The sequence below is a fragment of the Lepus europaeus genome, chromosome 7, assembly GCF_033115175.1.
Source record: "Lepus europaeus isolate LE1 chromosome 7, mLepTim1.pri, whole genome shotgun sequence".
NCBI classification, from domain to species: domain Eukaryota; kingdom Metazoa; phylum Chordata; class Mammalia; order Lagomorpha; family Leporidae; genus Lepus; species Lepus europaeus.
In genome coordinates, this window is record NC_084833.1 from 958,741 (window position 1) to 975,326 (window position 16,586).

Genomic DNA, 16,586 nt, shown 5'->3' on the forward strand with positions numbered 1-16,586 from the left:
ACGTCAACGGGCAAAGCATTTCAGCAACTGGGGCCTCACATTTGATTACATACTTATTATAGATTTATTTATTTATTTGAGAGGCAGAGTAACAAAGAGAGGTAGAGAGAGAGAGAGAGAGAGAGAGGTCTTCCATCTGCTGGTTCACTCTCCAGATGGCTGCAACAGCCAAACCTGAGCCAATCGGAAGCCAGGAGCCAGGAGCTTCTTCCGGGTCTCCCACATGGGTGCAGGGACCCAAGGACTTGGGCCATCTTCTACTGCTTTCCTGGGTGCGTTAGCAGAGAGCTGGATGGGAAGTGGAGCAGCTGGGAATGGAACTAGTGCCCATGTGGGATGCTGGTGCTGCAGGCAGCGGCTCAGCCAACTATACCACAGCGCCAGCCCTTGGCCTAATGTTTTACAGCTGGTGGAAATACCTAGGATGGACAGTAAAACAGTCCTTTCCAAACACAAAATCAGAGATTTTGATGCTCACTGGGGGAGACTGTAATGAATACTTCAGCCAGAACAGAAGTGACCCCAGATACACAGTCTGGGTACAGACGACGGAGGGGCAGATAGGGACAGAGTCTGGGTACAGACGATGGAGGAGGAGATGGGGACACAGTCTGGGTACAGACGACGGAGGGGCAGACGGGGACGCAGTCTGGGTACAGACGACGGAGATGCAGACGGGGACACAGTCTGGGTACAGACGATGGAGGAGGAGACGGGGACACAGTCTGGGTACAGACGATGGAGGAGGAGACGGGGACGCAGTCTGGGTACAGGCGACGGAGGGGCAGATAGGGACAGAGTCTGGGTACAGACGACGGAGGAGGAGATGGGGACACAGTTTGGGTACAGACAACGGAGGGGCAGACGGGGACGCAGTCTGGGTACAGACGATGGAGGAGGAGACGGGGACGCAGTCTGGGTACAGACGATGGAGGAGGAGACGGGGACGCAGTCTGGGTACAGACGACGGAGATGCAGACGGGGACGCAGTCTGGGTACAGGCGACGGAGATGCAGACGGGGACACAGTCTGGGTACAGACGACGGAGGGGCAGATAGGGACAGAGTCTGGGTACAGACGACGGAGGAGGAGATGGGGACACAGTCTGGGTACAGACGACGGAGGAGGAGATGGGGACACAGTCTGGGTACAGACGACGGAGGAGGAGATGGGGACACAGTCTGGGTACAGACGACGGAGGGGCAGACGGGGACACAGTCTGGGTACAGACGACGGAGGGGCAGACGGGGACACAGTCTGGGTACAGACGACGGAGGGGCAGATAGGGACAGAGTCTGGGTACAGACGACGGAGGAGGAGATGGGGACACAGTCTGGGTACAGACGACGGAGGAGGAGATGGGGACACAGTCTGGGTATAGACGACGGAGGGGCAGACGGGGACACAGTCTGGGTACAGACGACGGAGGGGCAGATAGGGACAGAGTCTGGGTACAGACGACGGAGATGCAGACGGGGACACAGTCTGGGTACAGACAACGGAGGGGCAGACGGGGACACAGTCTGGGTACAGATGATGGAGGAGGAGATGGGGACGCAGTCTGGGTACAGACGACGGAGGAGGAGATGGGGACACAGTCTGGGTACAGACGACGGAGATGCAGACGGGGACACAGTCTGGGTACAGACAACGGAGGGGCAGACGGGGACACAGTCTGGGTACAGACGACGGAGGAGGAGATGGGGACACAGTCTGGGTACAGACGACGGAGATGCAGACGGGGACACAGTCTGGGTACAGGCGACGGAGGGGCAGACGGGGACACAGTCTGGGTACAGATGATGGAGGAGGAGATGGGGACGCAGTCTGGGTACAGACGACGGAGATGCAGACGGGGACACAGTCTGGGTACAGACGATGGAGGAGGAGACGGGGACGCAGTCTGGGTACAGACGACGGAGGGGCAGACAAGCAGCTGAATTTTACCGGCACCAAGCGATGAGCACACGACTGATTTGCATGGTGAAAAACAAACACAAACTAAAGTGGACGACGAAATTGCTAAGTCAGGGTGTGAGTGATGGACACAGCGTGTTCCAAGGCCCCTGTCCTATGTGTGATGGACGCAGCGTGTTCCAAGGCCCCTGTCCTACGTGTGATGGACGCAGCGTGTTCCAAGGCCCCTGTCCTACGTGTGATGGACGCAGCGTGTTCCAAGGCCCCTGTCCTACGTGTGATGGACGCAGCGTGTTCCAAGGCTCCTGTCCTACGTGTGATGGACGCAGCGTGTTCCAAGGCCCCTGTCCTATGTGTGATGGACGCAGCGTGTTCCAAGGCCCTTGTGCTGTAGTGACGGCAGCGTGTTCCAAGGCTCCGATTCTGTTACAACATGGATAAATGGAGCAGCCAGCCTGGGACGCACAGGTTGACCCCCTAAAGTGTCCGAGGCTAACCTCTGCAGGAATGGCAGTGGCACACACAGCTGCGAAGCCACGAGTAGCAAAGGTGGAATGAAAGCTAATCCTCGAGCTGCCCCAGAGGCAAGACGCAGGAGAGAAGTTGACACGCGACACTGGCAAACGTCAATCACTAAACACACGCCAGAAACACGTCCACACGCGTCGACGGCGTTCAGTACAGACGTGTGACACGGTTTTTAGAAACAAAGTCACACGGCGTCCACAAGAAGACACAGCTAGGACGGAACAGCAAGGATTTTAAAATCTGACATCGAAGTCAGACAAGGAGAGGAGGCCACGGCCGAGGTCCTTCACGGAGACATACACAAAGGTTCTCGGCGAGCTGAATCCAGAGGAGCAGACACCGTGCCCGAGTGGGATTTCTCCCAGAAACCAACCAATGTGTCACTCCATCCAAACAGAACAGTGCATCTGACAGAAAGGGCATCTGACAAAATCCAACATGCATCCTCAGTAGGAGCACTCAACACATCAGGGCACAGGGGTCGTCTGCAGCCAGACGCAGAGTTGGGTGTGGGGAGCCCATGGCAGTATGGGAGCCCACGGCAGGTACGGGAGCCCACGGCAGGAGTGGGAGCCCACGGCAGGTACGGGAGCCCACGGCAGGAGCGGGAGCCCACGGCAGTTGTGGGAGCCCCTGCCACGTGCAGAGACCCCACGGCAGGTGTGGGAGCCCCCAGCAGGATCAAATGCGTCCCCCAGGATCTTCTCTGATGCTGCATGGCGACTTCCAGCCAGTGTGATTATGGAGAAACAAAAACAAGAAGAAATTAAAGGCATCCAGATTTAAAGAGAAGACGCGAAACTGTCTTTACTCACACAGGACATGGCCCTGTATGTAGAAAACTCTAAGGGGAGCTGGTGCCGCGGTGGCGGTTCAAGTCCCGGCTGTTCCACTTCCGACCCAGCTCCCTGCTATGGCCTGGGAAAGCAGTAGAAGATGGCCCAAGTCCTTGAGTCCCTGCACCTGCGTGGGAGACCCAGAGGAAGCTCCTGGCTCCTGACTTTGCCTGGCCCAGCCCTGGCCATTTTGGCTCTTTGGGGAGTGAACCAGCAGATGGAAGACCACTCTCTCTCTCTCTAACTCTACCTCTCAAATAAATAAATCTTTAACAAATATTTGAATAAAAACAAATAAAAGAACTGTGAAAAATGTATACTGAAAACTACTATCACTGAAAGAAATTAAGACAGATGAGTTGGTGGAGAGATGTACCATGTTCATGGACCATAGGACTTGACTCTGAACGTGCAGTTTTCTCCAGCTAGATCTACAGTCAGCACAGCGCACACCAGAACTCCAGTACGCACTGTTGTTTTTTTGGGCAAAAAGGGACAGCTGATCTTAAAAGTGATATGCAAATTCGTAGGTCTTAGAATGGGCAAAGACAATTTGGCAAAGGAAGAATGGACTTGGCAGATGCACTGTGCTTGATTTCAGAGCTTACTGCAAAGCTGTAGCGACCGAGACGGCAGAGAAGGCTTGACCCCGAGCAGAGCTGGGGCCCAGGGTGAACCCCATGTGTGTGGCTGACTGGTTTCTCACAGAGGCACCATGATGACTGAGAGAGAGAAAAATGTTTTTTTTGGCAAGTGGTACCGGGCAACCGTTTGTAAATTTATCAAAGCTTGCGAACCAAACAAGAAAAACTTAAGACTGTCTCGTGCCCACTCCAAAACAACCTCAGAAACAAATGTAAAGCTGAATGCAGGCGCTCGTCTATACAGCTGCTGGGAGAAAAAACAGCAGAAAATCTTCAGGACCTTGTGTTAGGCAAAGAAGTCTCAGAACGTGCAAGTCATGAACCACGCGAGCAGAGACAAACTGGGCTTCCTCAGGTGAGGAACTACGCGGGGGGGGGGGGGGGGGGCTGGAGACGGAGGACACATGTGCCAGTCTCGGGTGCATTTGATCACGGGCTTGCATCCCCAACACTGAACACACTGCTTAATTAGAGTGGGCAAGGAGCTGGGTAAACACGGCCCAGAGGAGGCTTTGAGCGGCTAATCAGCACATGAACAGTCGCTCAACAGCGTCGTCATTAGGGGATGCAAATCGACCCACAATGAGACGTGTCTCCAGCTTGAAAGGGCTGGAAGGGAAAAGGCCAACCACACCAGCCCCCCCGGGAGCCGGGAGGAGCGGGGAGGAGAAGGTGGGGGAGGCCACACGGCACAGACCCTGGGAAGCTAAGCAGACGCTCACCGTGTGCTTTCTCAGCGGCATGACCAGACTGTTCCAGTGGGGACGGGAAGATTCCAAGGAGGCAGCGGGCAAGCTTGCCCCTGGGCAGGGACACAGCCCTGCACGGCACCTCCAGCGGCCCAAACCCGGATCACGCATTTCTCCATGGACCGTGGGGACGGACGTCGCACGGGTCCCTTCCTGTGACCGTGCGGCGGGATCACTGGGGAATCTCCCAACGAGAGTAACGGCAAAAATCACGGGAGGTCCCAGCCGGGGCTGGACAAGTGCACAGGGAAGCTGAAGTGGCGCAGCGGCCACGCTGCGGGGTGGCAGCCCGGGCCTGTCTTCGAGGTCCAGAAGCTTAGAGCGTGAATTACCCAGCTTGGGAGGTCGAAGAACGGCAAGACCACCTGCAGGCCAGGAAGGCAGAGGGGCAAAGCAAAGACAAAACCTGCAGCCTGGACAGCCCAGTGCAGACGTCCATGTAATCGGTGCGCGGCCGGCAGGCTGCGGGGGGAAGGGAGTCCAGGCACAAACACACGGCCTTCAGGATGGAGAGGGGGAACGGCTGACCCCGCACACGCCCAGATGGGAGCGAAGGCCGAGAATGTGAAAACAAGGGAACACAGGGGTTTGGAGGCTCACGTCAAAACTGACACACAAAGAAATGGAGACCCAGATTGGCCATTCGTGACCACAGAATTAAAAATTCCCCAGAGAACGCCAGGCCTGGAACAGCCTTGAGGTGCACAGAACATTCAGGAACAAGGCAGCGTCACCGTCTACACGACACCCTGACGCCCAGCGAGGCTGCTTCTGCACCTCGTCCCCCCCGTGAGGCCGGGTGGGGGGTTAGGGTTAGGTCGCACCTGCCCCTCACCCATCAGCACCGACCTGGGCGCTTCTGGGGGATCTCAGCAGTGCCTGGCAGCACACACCAGGAGGGCCTGGTAGGCGGCGGAGCCGGCGGGAAGAGGGACCCGAGCAGGAGACGGCGGAGGGCTGGGGTGAGAGCAGGGAGACGCACCCAGGAGGCTCTGGGAGCCCGGTGGGGGACGAGAGTCTCAGGGGCCCCCGGAGGGGTCCCTCGGGAGTGAGGGTCAGGGTGGCGGTGTCTATGTCCCACGGGAGGGGAGGCAGCCGTGGGCCTCCTGGATCTGGAACATTTTCACCCAGGGGCAAGGTCTGTGGGGCAGGAAGCAGCAGCAGAGTGTCGGGTGGTGGGGGCCCCTTCCCAACCCCCGCCCCTGAACTGGGGCGAGGAAGCCCAGGCCTCTCCCATGTCCTGCTCTGGGCCAGAAACACACTGGCAAGAAACTCCTCCAGCCACTGTGCTCCTGGTGGGTGTGGCCTACACCACAAACAGGGCCGGTGCTGGGAGAACCTTCCAGGGCAGCAAGGAGGGCCCGGCTCCCCGACCCCAGCTGCCGGCCCTGCGTGGGTTCTGGGGTGACCCACAGGGAACCCCGGAGAGCGAGGACACCTGCTCCTCCCCGCCCTGCCCCTGCCCCTCTCTCACCCCCACCTCCCTGTCTGCGGCCTCACGGGGTCAGGCTCATCCCCTAGCTCTCCGAGACCTTTCTGGGCCTCCGTGTCCCTGCCCGTGCGAGTGGGCGCCTTAGAGAACGAGACCTCCACAGCATGAGGTCAGCGAGACCCGGCGCCGCAAGCCCGGAGCCCGTGGGGCGGCTTCTGTGTTTTCCACATAAGCACTGGGGAGGGGCTCACGCGGAGAGGCCCAGGGATAGGGTGGGGGTCCCGGTCGGGGGTCTGCAGGGCAGAAGGGGAGCCGAGCCCCTGCGGCCGGGAGGAGGGGTGGAGCCGGCCTCATAGCAGAGGCTCTCAGACCCACAGCGGCCCCTGCCCCGCTGCCCTTCTCAGCGAGGGACTGGGAGCAGCTGGGGCGGGGGCGGCTGGCGTGGGCGCCCAGGGCCGCTGGCTGCTGGATTTCCTGTCCCCGGCTCCCCGAGGTCGTCTATGGCCCTGGACTGCCGTGATGGCGACTCTGGGCCTGGCCGCACGGCCTCTGTGCCCTCTGGGCCCAGCCAGGCCCTTCCCCACAGTCTGTCCCCAAGGGGCAGTGCTAAGTGGCAGGGGTGGGGCCGGGCAGGCTGCTGAGCCCAGGCCTGCCAGCGCTGCCTCTGCACCCTCCATTGGCCCTGTGACAGGCAGCCCGGGTCCGCGTCAGACCCCTCGGAGGGACTGAGACTCAGCAAGAAACGTGGGTGCCGCCCATGGCCTCAGGGACCCGGGCAGGGACCCCCACTCCCAGCCTCCTCAGTGCACAGAGCTGCGCCCGAGGACCTCCGGCACCCACCTGGCCCTGCGCCCGGTGTGGCCGAGGCCACGAGGGGCTGGGAGCCGCAGCCCAGCTTTATTCCTAGCCCTTGTGCCTGGGGGTCAGGGGCTCAGAAAGCATGTCTCTTTGTTGTTCGCATCTGATGGAACGCGGGCATGAGGTTCTGTACCCTGAGGCCAGCGCCAGCCCCACCTCGGCCCACCACGCTGGCCTTGGCCAGCCCAGACCCCAGCTCAGGACCAGGGAGGGGCCTGCCGGTCACGGCTGCCACCCTCGAAGGACACCAGGCCCCGTTCCGTGCAGCAGTGGGCAGAGCCACAGGAGAGGTGCCGAATCGGGCCCTGGCAGGGGGGCTGGGGGACTGCTCATCTGGAGATGCCGACCCCACAGGGCCCAGGAGCCCAGCCAGAGGTGTCCAGGGTGTCCAGGGACAACCACTACCCTTCCTGTGACGGCAGCTGATGGGGATGGTGGGAGGACGGGCCCGTTGCCTGGCTCCCCCATGGCTTCCTTGGCCATCTACCCGCGTGCAGGTCCCGCTGTGCTGGGGACGCCAGCCCGGAGCCACCAGACCCACAAGAGTCACAAGCCCGAGCCGTGGTGGTCCCTGGGCCCACCCTTCCCGGACGCAGCACCCAGCCTGCCTGACAGACCCCAACCCCCCTGGGAAAAGCTGGTGCTGGTGTAGGCCCCCGTGGGGCTCAGGGTGCAGGCTCACGGGCCAGGGTGCCCCCGTGTCAGAGCCTCGGCCCCTGCTCTCCCTGCCTGCTCCTGCTCCCTGGTCTTGGGGCCCCACGGCCACCCCAGGCTTGGGGCAGATTGTGGGGCCTGGGCTGAGGGGCTGGGGGGACCACCCAGGGCCCTGCCCCTCCTGCCCAGCTGCAGCCGGGATGGAATGGGCCAGAGCCAGGCGTCGCCGGGGAGACGGAGCCCTGCCCCACGGAAACTCCTCTATTTTTAGCCTCTCGGTTACTTTCAGATAAAGTCCATACAGCCTGACGAGCTTTTCCACACGATAACAGCCGCTTCAAACCACGGAGGCTCCGAGGGCCTGGGAAAGGCTCCCGGGGAATCGCCGAGAGGGGTGAAGGCATCCCGGCGGCCAGCGCCCTGGCAGCCAGCAAAGCCATGTGGCTGGCCTGGGAAAGGAGAGGAGCCGTAGCCCCCCAGGCCCCTGCCCCAGCAGGGCGTGGTCAGGCCCCCGGCGGGGGGGCCACGGCCATCCATTCCACCTGAGCCTGTCTGCAGACCACACACTGGGCGCAGGCGAGCAGGACACGCCCTCTTCCTCCCAGAGCCAGCTCGGTGGGGCTCTGAGCTCTGTCGCTCCCGGCGCTGGGCCTGGTCTCCCATCCGCTTGGGGTGCAGACCACGAGAGGGGCCATCGTGAAGGTCCTGGCCCCTCCTCACCAGGGCAGAGCTGGCCCCGGGCTCAGAGATGCCCCCAGCAGCAAGGCCTCTGGTTTCTCCGTGCACACACGGGCCAGGGGCGCCCCGGGGACGGCACTGCCCACCACCATGTGACGCCCGTCCCGCGGACTCCAGGGAGAGGCTCGTGGGTACCCAGTGCCACCTGCCAGCAGCGGTGTCACGTGCCACTGGCCCAGCTTGGGGAGGGGAGGAGAGCGGTGGACCCCACGGCCCGACCCAAGTCCTGTGCACACACAGGGGACGGAACACGGAGCAAGATGCTGCCCCCGGGCAGTGACCACCTGCAGTGCCGCCATATTGACCACCAGAGACCCGTCCCGGCGCAGCCTACCTTGTCTTCCACCCGGTTCAGGCGGGCGCCAATGGAGTTGCTGCCGCGGTCCTTGCTCTTTTCTGGGGGGTGAAGCAGCAGTCAGGGTTGTGGGCTGCCAGGGGCGGGGGCCTGGGGCTGGGGAGGACGTCGGTCACGAGGCCGGAGCCCCGTGCTCTGCCCCTGCCTCCACTCCTGCGCACGCAGACATCCCGACGTGGGAGACCCGGGTGAGTTCTCGGCTCCTGGCTCAGCTCTAGCTGTTCTGGGCACGTGCGCGAGGCCAGCAGGTGGGAGCTCACTCAGATAAATGAATAAAAGAAGAAACACTGAGCCCACGCGCACGTCTTCTCAATGCTCCTGTGGTGAGGTGCCAGGGAGTGGCGCAGTGGGAGGCGCAGGACCGGAGGACCTGGGCTCCGGCCATGTTCCACGGCCAGGTCCGTGACCTCTGGAGAGCCCGGCAGATGGGGCCAGGCACGGCTTGTTCCGGAGGCCGCCGAGCTGCCCACTCTGCAGCTGTGCTGTACATCCCCAGCCACAGACCACCGCTGCCAGAGCCGTGAGCTGTGGCTTCTGCTCGAACTTGACCTTGACCCCCAAGGAATGGGGCTGGTCCTGTGCTTCCTGGCCTGAGTCGGCCCTGCGTCCCCAGGACCCGGGGGTCAGCCGTGGAGCTGCGGGGCACTCTGCGGCCTCCAGGCCTGAGTCAGGGTGCCTCGAATTCGAGCAGCCACTGGCCCACCCATACCCAGCGCCTGGCCTTTATGCCCTGAAAGTTGGCCATTTAAAGGGACCCAGGGGGTGCTTAGCAACCCGGAAACCACTTTACACCACCCCCCTCCCCGGCTTCAGGCCCTGGTGGCTGCTGTGGCGGTGGGGAGAGGCCGGCACGGGCTGCAGAAACACACCTGAGATGGGGACGAACAGGGACGGCTTCCCGATGGACTGGTCCAGCCTGGGAGGGAAGGAGGGAGAGCAGTTCACGCCGGGCCCAGGCACCGCACAGACGCCTGGCCCGCGGAGGGGGCCCGCTGATGGGCCCCTCCTCTCGGGGCACCTCCACTGCCACCCTGAGCCCCAGGTGACGAGGGGCAGTGCTTAGATCACCCCTTAGACTTCCTCCCTGGGCGGGGCCAGCGAGCACAGGCATTCCCCCAGTTCACGGAGCTAGTTCCCAGGCTAGCCTACCGTGGAGGTTCAGCTGGTCTGAGACTGGGCAGGCCCCAAGGATGGCGCTGGGGAGCAGCTCCCCAGGACCTGGGCCAGGAGCCGGGAGGCACCCAATGGTCAGGGCCCCCAGCTCCAGGCCCAGGGTGGGTGGGGCTCGGGCTGCTGCTGAGGAAGGGGGGGCAGGTGCTCTCCTGCTGGGGTCTCCCCCACCCCCTCTCCATCCTCTGAGACCTGGGAGAGGAGAAAGGACAGAGACCCCCAGTTCTCCCTCTGTGGGTTAGAGGCTTGGGGAAAGATTGGGGTAGCTGAGGGGGAGAGCTCCAGGCTGCCGCACTCCCCTCCCACTGGCTCAGGCAGCTGAGGTGGGAGCTGGGCAGGCCAGGTGCTGTGGGTCCTACCCCGCTCTGTGCCCAGCAGGAAGGCCCGGCCCACAGGCCCCTCCCCCAGCCCAAGGCCCCTCCCTGTGCCCAGGGGCCCTCCCTAGCCCGCAGGCCCCTCCCCCGGCCCACAAGCCCCTCCCTGTGACCAGGGGCCCTCCCTAGCCCGCAGGCCCCTCCCCCATCCCACAAGCCCTTCCCCTGGCCCACAAGCCCCTCCCCTGGCCCACAGGCCCCTCCCCAGCCCACAGGCCCCTCCCCAGCCCACCTTCTCTGCAGTTCTTTGATGCGCACCATGAGGTTGAGGTGGCCCTGGGAGTACTGCTCGATGACGTCACGCACGTCGTAAGGCTTCCGTGCTTGCTGCAGGCCAGAGAGGTGTGTGTCACGTTCCCCCATCCCTGCACCTGGTGGGCTCAGGACGGGGCAGGGACAGGGTCCTGCCTGCCACTGAGTGGCCCCAGGCCCAAGGTCCAGCCTCTCTAGGTGTTGGCTTCCTGCTGCTCACCAGCAGGGAGCTGCCTGCTCCCTCTCCCAGACCCCCAGCCCTGGGGGCTCGACAGCTTTGGGGAGAGCTGCCCCAAGGCCAGGGCGGACAGCAGGGCCCCACGCTGCAGGGAAGCTCCGCTCTGCACAGCCCCCACGGCCTGGGCCCACAGCCCCCCTGCTCTTGGGCTGGGGAGGCTGCGCCAAGCTCCTTCCCAGGCAGGCCTGGGCTCGGCCCGCGGCCCGCGGTGCTCACTCGGGGTGACGGGCATCTGCTTGGCCTGGGGCCACGTGGGGTGGAGCAGGGCACCCCAGGGCACTCAGGCTTGGCACCAGCTCTGAACCCATAAATGGGGTTCAGGTGACATCAGCAGAAACCACAACAAAGAAGGTGAAGCTTCTCGTGATGTCAGCAAAATACAGCGAGCCACGTTCCGGGCCTCGGCCCGGGCCCCACCCAGGCTCCCCTGACGGCCCGGAAGCCAGAGCCACCGCGCACCAGCAGCCAGGAGCTGGGCTGCCATGGCCTCAAAAGGCCCAAAGCCTCAACCAGCTGGACAGGGAGGGCTCGATGGGGCCAGAAGAAAAGCAAGGGCTGGAGCTCCGACGTGGGGCTGGGCAGCGGCCAGGACGGCCTGCACCGCCCCGTCCAGCGGCCAGGACGGCCTGCACCGCCCCGTCCAGCGGCCAGGACGGCCTGCACCGCCCCGTCCAGCGGCCAGGACGGCCTGCACCGCCCCGTCCAGCGGCCAGGACGGCCTGCACCGCCCCGTCCAGCGGCCAGGACGGCCTGCACCGCCCCGTCCAGCGGCCAGGACGGCCTGCACCGCCCCGTCCAGCGGCCAGGACGGCCTGCACCGCCCCGTCCAGCGGCCAGGACGGCCTGCACCGCCCCGTCCAGCAGCTTACATGCTGAGGCCCTTTGGTCTGCTGGGCCTCGGCTGGTGACAGGACGGCTACCTTTGGGCACACGCCGGCGGTGACATGGCCAGGCCTCAGCTTCTCCTGGTGCACCGTGCAGAAGCTGAGCCCTGCCCTCCCCCCTCCTGTGAGATGCAGAGCTTCACAGGGAGGGAGGTGAGGAAGGCCAGGGGAGCCAAGCCGGAGCCTCAGCCTCTCAGCACACACGCGGTGGCCATGAGTCCAGTCTGCCTACTCGTGTGGGCCAGAGAGCCTAGGATGCCCGAGAGGCGAGGGGCAGGCGGTGGGGATGGGGGTGGTCCGAGCCCGAGGCGCTGCAGTCCTGGCCTGGGTGGGAGCTTGCACACAGGACCCCTGCATAGCCTGAGCGCCTGTGGGCCACGTGTGCAGGTGCCCTGGGTGTGTTGGGGCCTCTGCAGATGCAAAGGTGACCCCAGGTGCATCCCTGTACCCTCACCCCAGCCTCACCTTGCCCAGGGCAGGGAGCCCCCGCCAACACCTGGCAGCAGACTCCATGGCAACGGGCCTGCTGAGACCGATCTTGGAGCCCATGGGGTCTCGCTGGGGCCAGTGGGGGCTTTTGTCAGCGGGGCAGGGCTGGGGAGAGGAGCTCATCTCCTCCTGGAGTCAGCTCCCCCAGCAGGAGCCCGAGGTGAGACGAGACAATGCCAGCCTGTCCAGACGGACCGCCGGTGGATGCCAGAGTTCAAGGCAAACCCGAAGGGCTGAGGCTCTGGCCCCTCTGGCCACACAGAGGGGCGGCTGGCCAGGGACTTATCGGCTGGCAAGGCAGGCGGGGGCCTCCTGCATGGTCTGCAGACCCTGAGGCCAGCCCAGGGTGGGGACTGCTGGGGCTGCAGGTGACTGGTGGGGCCCAGGTGGGGGCAGCCCCTCCCGGCAACTCAGCCAGGAGAGCCCAGCCCCTGCCCCAGCGCCTGCTGCCTGGTTCCTCAGGACCCAGGGAAGGCGAAAGCAAGGAGGCGGGGCGGCCTGGACATCCCAGGAGGGCCACAGCCCTTGTCTTGAAGCAGAGCTGGACCTCAGCCTGGAAGGGAGAATGGCTCTCAGCCAGCTCAGCCGGCGCCCTGCCCCCACCCCCAGGCCGGCCCGTGCCTGGTGTGGGCTTGGGCTCTGCAGGACCCCGGGCGCTGAGAGCCCCCAGGAAGCCCAGTGTCCACCCAGGAGAGTCCTGTCATTCCCTCCAGTGGCAGCAGGAAGGACACAGAAGGAAGAGGCTCCCGGCTCCTGCATGGGCCACGGGGTCTCCCCCTAGAATGTTCTAGGCCGGCCGAGAACAGCATTCCCTGGGACTCTGACTGTGGCAATTGAAAAGACCCAGGCCCTGCCAGGACCCTGGGCACTGCTTGGTCCATCGGTGCCATCACAGCCCCCAGGGGTGCTGGCCGCTGGCCGTGCACATGGACTCTCCCTTGAGGGTCGTCCTGTGACTGCTGCTGCCGAGGCTGGTGAGGGGGGCACGCACATGTCCCCTGCCAGAGCCCTGAACTCTCACCCCCATGGCCAGTATGGAAGACCCTGCCTGGGGCTGCCTGGCAAGGAGGGGAGGTTCTGTGTCCTGAACCCTCCGGGGAGTCCAGAGGCCAGGGTGGGCGGGCGCTCTGCTGAGGGTCGTGGCTTGCAGGTGGAGGCTGGGGTGCCAACGAGACACCCCCTCCCCATCCCTGCTTTCTGGAGAGAGTATTCCTCCCTGCCCCCAGGCACCCCTTCCCCCACCAGCCCCCGCAGTCCCCACTGTGGTGGAGCTGAGCCTGCCACTGCTGCCAGTTCTCTGGCGGGCTGCTCACAGAGCTCCGGCCCCACCCCCCACTCACAGAGCTCCGGCCCCGCCCCCCACTCACAGAACAGGGTCAAATGTCCCCTGTGCTGTACTGAGCCACACGGGGTGGGGGTGGGCGACAAGAGCACTGGGCTGGCTCAGGACAGGGTCTGGGGGCTGGTGCGGGACAGGCTCTGCCTCTGGGGTCTCTGTCTAAAGTTGCCCTGGACCCCTGGGGGGCGGGGGACGGGGTCTGAGCAAGCAGGAGCCTGCCAGGCTGCTGCCTTCTTACTGTGGAAGAGGAAGGGCTCGGGTTGGGTTGGGCCTGGGTGGGGGAGCCCCTAGGAGGGCTCGGCTGTCCTGGGGTGGGGGGGCCTGGGGGAGCCCCTAGGAGGGCTGGCTGTCCTGGGGTGGGGGGCCTGGGGGAGCCCCTGGCTGTCGGGGGCAGGGCGTTTGCTGGGGGAGGGGAGCCCCTAGGAGAGCTCAGCTGTCCTGGGGTGGGGGGGCCTGGGGGAAGCCCCTAGGAGGGCTCGGCTGTCCTGGGGTGGGGGGGCCTGGGGGAAGCCCCTAGGAGGGCTTGGCTGTCCTGGGGTGGGGGGCCTGGGGGAAGCCCCTAGGAGAGCTCAGCTGTCCTGGGGTGGGGGGCCTGGGGGAAGCCCCTGGCTGTCGGGGGCAGGGCGTTTGCTGGGGGAGGGGAGCCCCTAGGAGGGCTCGGCTGACCTGGGGTGGGGGGGCCTGGGGGAGCCCCTAGGAGGGCTGGCTGTCCTGGGGTGGGGGGCCTGGGGGAAGCCCCTAGGAGGGCTTGGCTGTCCTGGGGTGGGGGAGCCTGGGGAAGCCCCTAGGAGGGCTCGGCTGACCTGGGGTGGGGGGGCCTGGGGGAGCCCCTAGGAGGGCTGGCTGTCCTGGGGTGGGGGGCCTGGGGGAAGCCCCTAGGAGGGCTTGGCTGTCCTGGGGTGGGGGAGCCTGGGGAAGCCCCTAGGAGGGCTCGGCTGTCCTGGGGTGGGGGGAGGCCCTCGGGGCAGGGCGTTTGCTGGGGGAGGGGGGTGCCCAGGAGGGGCTTGTCCAGCTGGCAGGGACTCACCTGGAATTTCTTCTTGGCCACAAAGTACTGCATGCGCCGAATGACCTTCACGGTGGCCCGATGGTGCTCGCGCAGCCTGTGGGGACCGAGAGGAGCGCGTGAGTGCTGCTGCACCCTGGACCCTTCCAGACACAGAGGGTGGAGAGCTGCGAGGCTTGTCCAGGGTAAGACGGCCAGCGAGCGAGACCTCTGGCCTGTCGCTCGGACGCGGGGTGGGGGTCAGGCCCTGGGCTCATGGTGGTGGCGCCTCTGGCTGGGGCAGGGTCTGAGACGCCCCTCCACCCGACCTTCTGCTCTTCCTTGCCCCCCCCCCCCCCAGATGCGTGGACAAGGCCGCGCTGCAGGCACAACAGCAGTGCCGCTCCGTGAGCACCGCTCTGCCTCTAAAGCTCCTTCTAGGAAGACCACGGAGGAAGGAGATGCAAGAGAGGACACAGGCGTGTGCAGGGCAGAGGCTGGGCGAGGGCTCAGCTTGCCCCTGGCTCCGTCTCCTGCTGCAAACACTGGGCGCTAACAAGCCACAGGAGCGGCGCCGAGGGCTCAGGCCCCAGGGCCGAGGGCCGCTGGGTGGACATGCGCCCCCACTCAGGGCACAGGCGTGGGGGAGGGGCAGAGGCTCACGGGGCTGGAGAGAACCACAGGGCATCAGACGTGGGGACGCGGGGGGATGTGCAGGGACGCACGGGGACAAGGTGCTGCTGGCCAGGCTCCGGCCCGTCATGTCCTCTGTGGGCTCCCAAGCTGCATCGCGGGTGAGTGGAAGGCCCCACTCCGTGGAGAGCTCGGCCCACGGCACCACCCAGCAGCATTGGGATTCTGAAGCCACCGGGCAGGGGCTCTCAAGTGAGCAGAGCGAGGTGTCCCGCCAGGCCCCACAGGGAGGTGACGTCCCCAGGCCGCCAGAGCGCTCCACGGGACCTCACAGAGACTGAAGAGCCAGGAACACAGCGACACTCGATGCACTGCACGCTTGCCGCTGGCTTTCCCTCGACCATGTGACTGGCACAGCAGTGAGGATGCTGTGTGTGACGCAAGCCACTGAGATGGGACCAAGGGAAGGAACCTGAGCTGGCTGCGCCGAGGAGAGCCGGGGGCTCCAGCCGACGGCCGGCGCCATCTGGGAGGCGTGAGTGAGGCCTCTTAGAGCTTCCACCCTGGGGGCGTGAGTGAGGCCTCTTAGAGCTTCCACCCTGGGGGCGTGAGTGAGGCCTCTTAGAGCTTCCACCCTGGGGGCGTGGGGTTGACACTGCAGCTGCACACACTGCCACAGCAACGCCGGCAGAACGACCTTCCCGCTGAGCCCAGTCCACGTTCTGGACCCACAGGACTGTGGGCCAAGATCACTGCTCTAAACCCCTAGGTCCAGCAGCGAGAGATAACTAATGGGCGCCTGGGACTCAGCTCTGGACCCACTGTCCTGAGCCTCTGCCCCTGCCCTGTGTCGGTGCCCCACATGATGCAAAGACAAATGCTCCAAGCAGCAAACGCAGCCCCGAGGGGGGCTCACCCCCATCAGCGTCCCTCATCCCTGAGGTCTGAGCCCCCGACGCGGCTCCTGCCTCACACACGGCTGGGCAGCTCCAAACACGCGAGGCAAACTGAGCCCACGCAGCCACCGCTGCTGCACGCGGCCCCGGCTCATGCTGGGTGCGCACAGGGTGCAGTGTGCTTCTGCGTGTAGAGGAGGACGGAGTGAAATAACCATGATAAACGGTCTCAAGAAAATAGGCAGAAATACGGGAAGTTTCAGAGTTCTCCCAGAAGTTCAGGAAAAATGAGGAGGAAGGATTTTCATTTGGGTGCAAAAACTTTTTTTTTGACTTCTATGCATATTTCTTCAAAAAGCTCATGAACATACATATCAGAAAAAACTGCGCAGGATTTAAAAACGTTGCGGCAAGACAAACTTATGTTGCAATCCCACTTTTCTGCAAACTTTCTGAAGTACCTTCTGAAAACGCACATAAAGAAAGTGGAAATCCGGGGACAGACAGGGCCACCATGGAAATCGGAAAGGCAGCAGATGGATCTGCGACCAGAGGCGACACGAGCTGGAAGAGGCCGGCCAGCTCAGAGCTCCGACTTCCGACAGAAGTAGAGGA

General features: G+C 64.1%; 1 protein-coding gene across 2 annotated transcripts in view; it reads right to left on the minus strand.

The window, feature by feature from the left end:
- Positions 1-16,586, minus strand: part of KCNQ1 (potassium voltage-gated channel subfamily Q member 1) — a 282,518-nt gene that overhangs the window by 38,943 nt on the left and 226,989 nt on the right. For both annotated transcript variants that reach the window (XM_062195648.1, XM_062195647.1), the window contains 4 exons: positions 14,485-14,560; positions 10,488-10,582; positions 9,581-9,627; positions 8,691-8,752 (listed from right to left, as the gene is read on the minus strand). In XM_062195648.1, the coding sequence (XP_062051632.1) occupies positions 8,691-8,752; positions 9,581-9,627; positions 10,488-10,582; positions 14,485-14,560 (280 nt within the window). The remainder of the gene's footprint in view (positions 1-8,690; positions 8,753-9,580; positions 9,628-10,487; positions 10,583-14,484; positions 14,561-16,586) is intronic.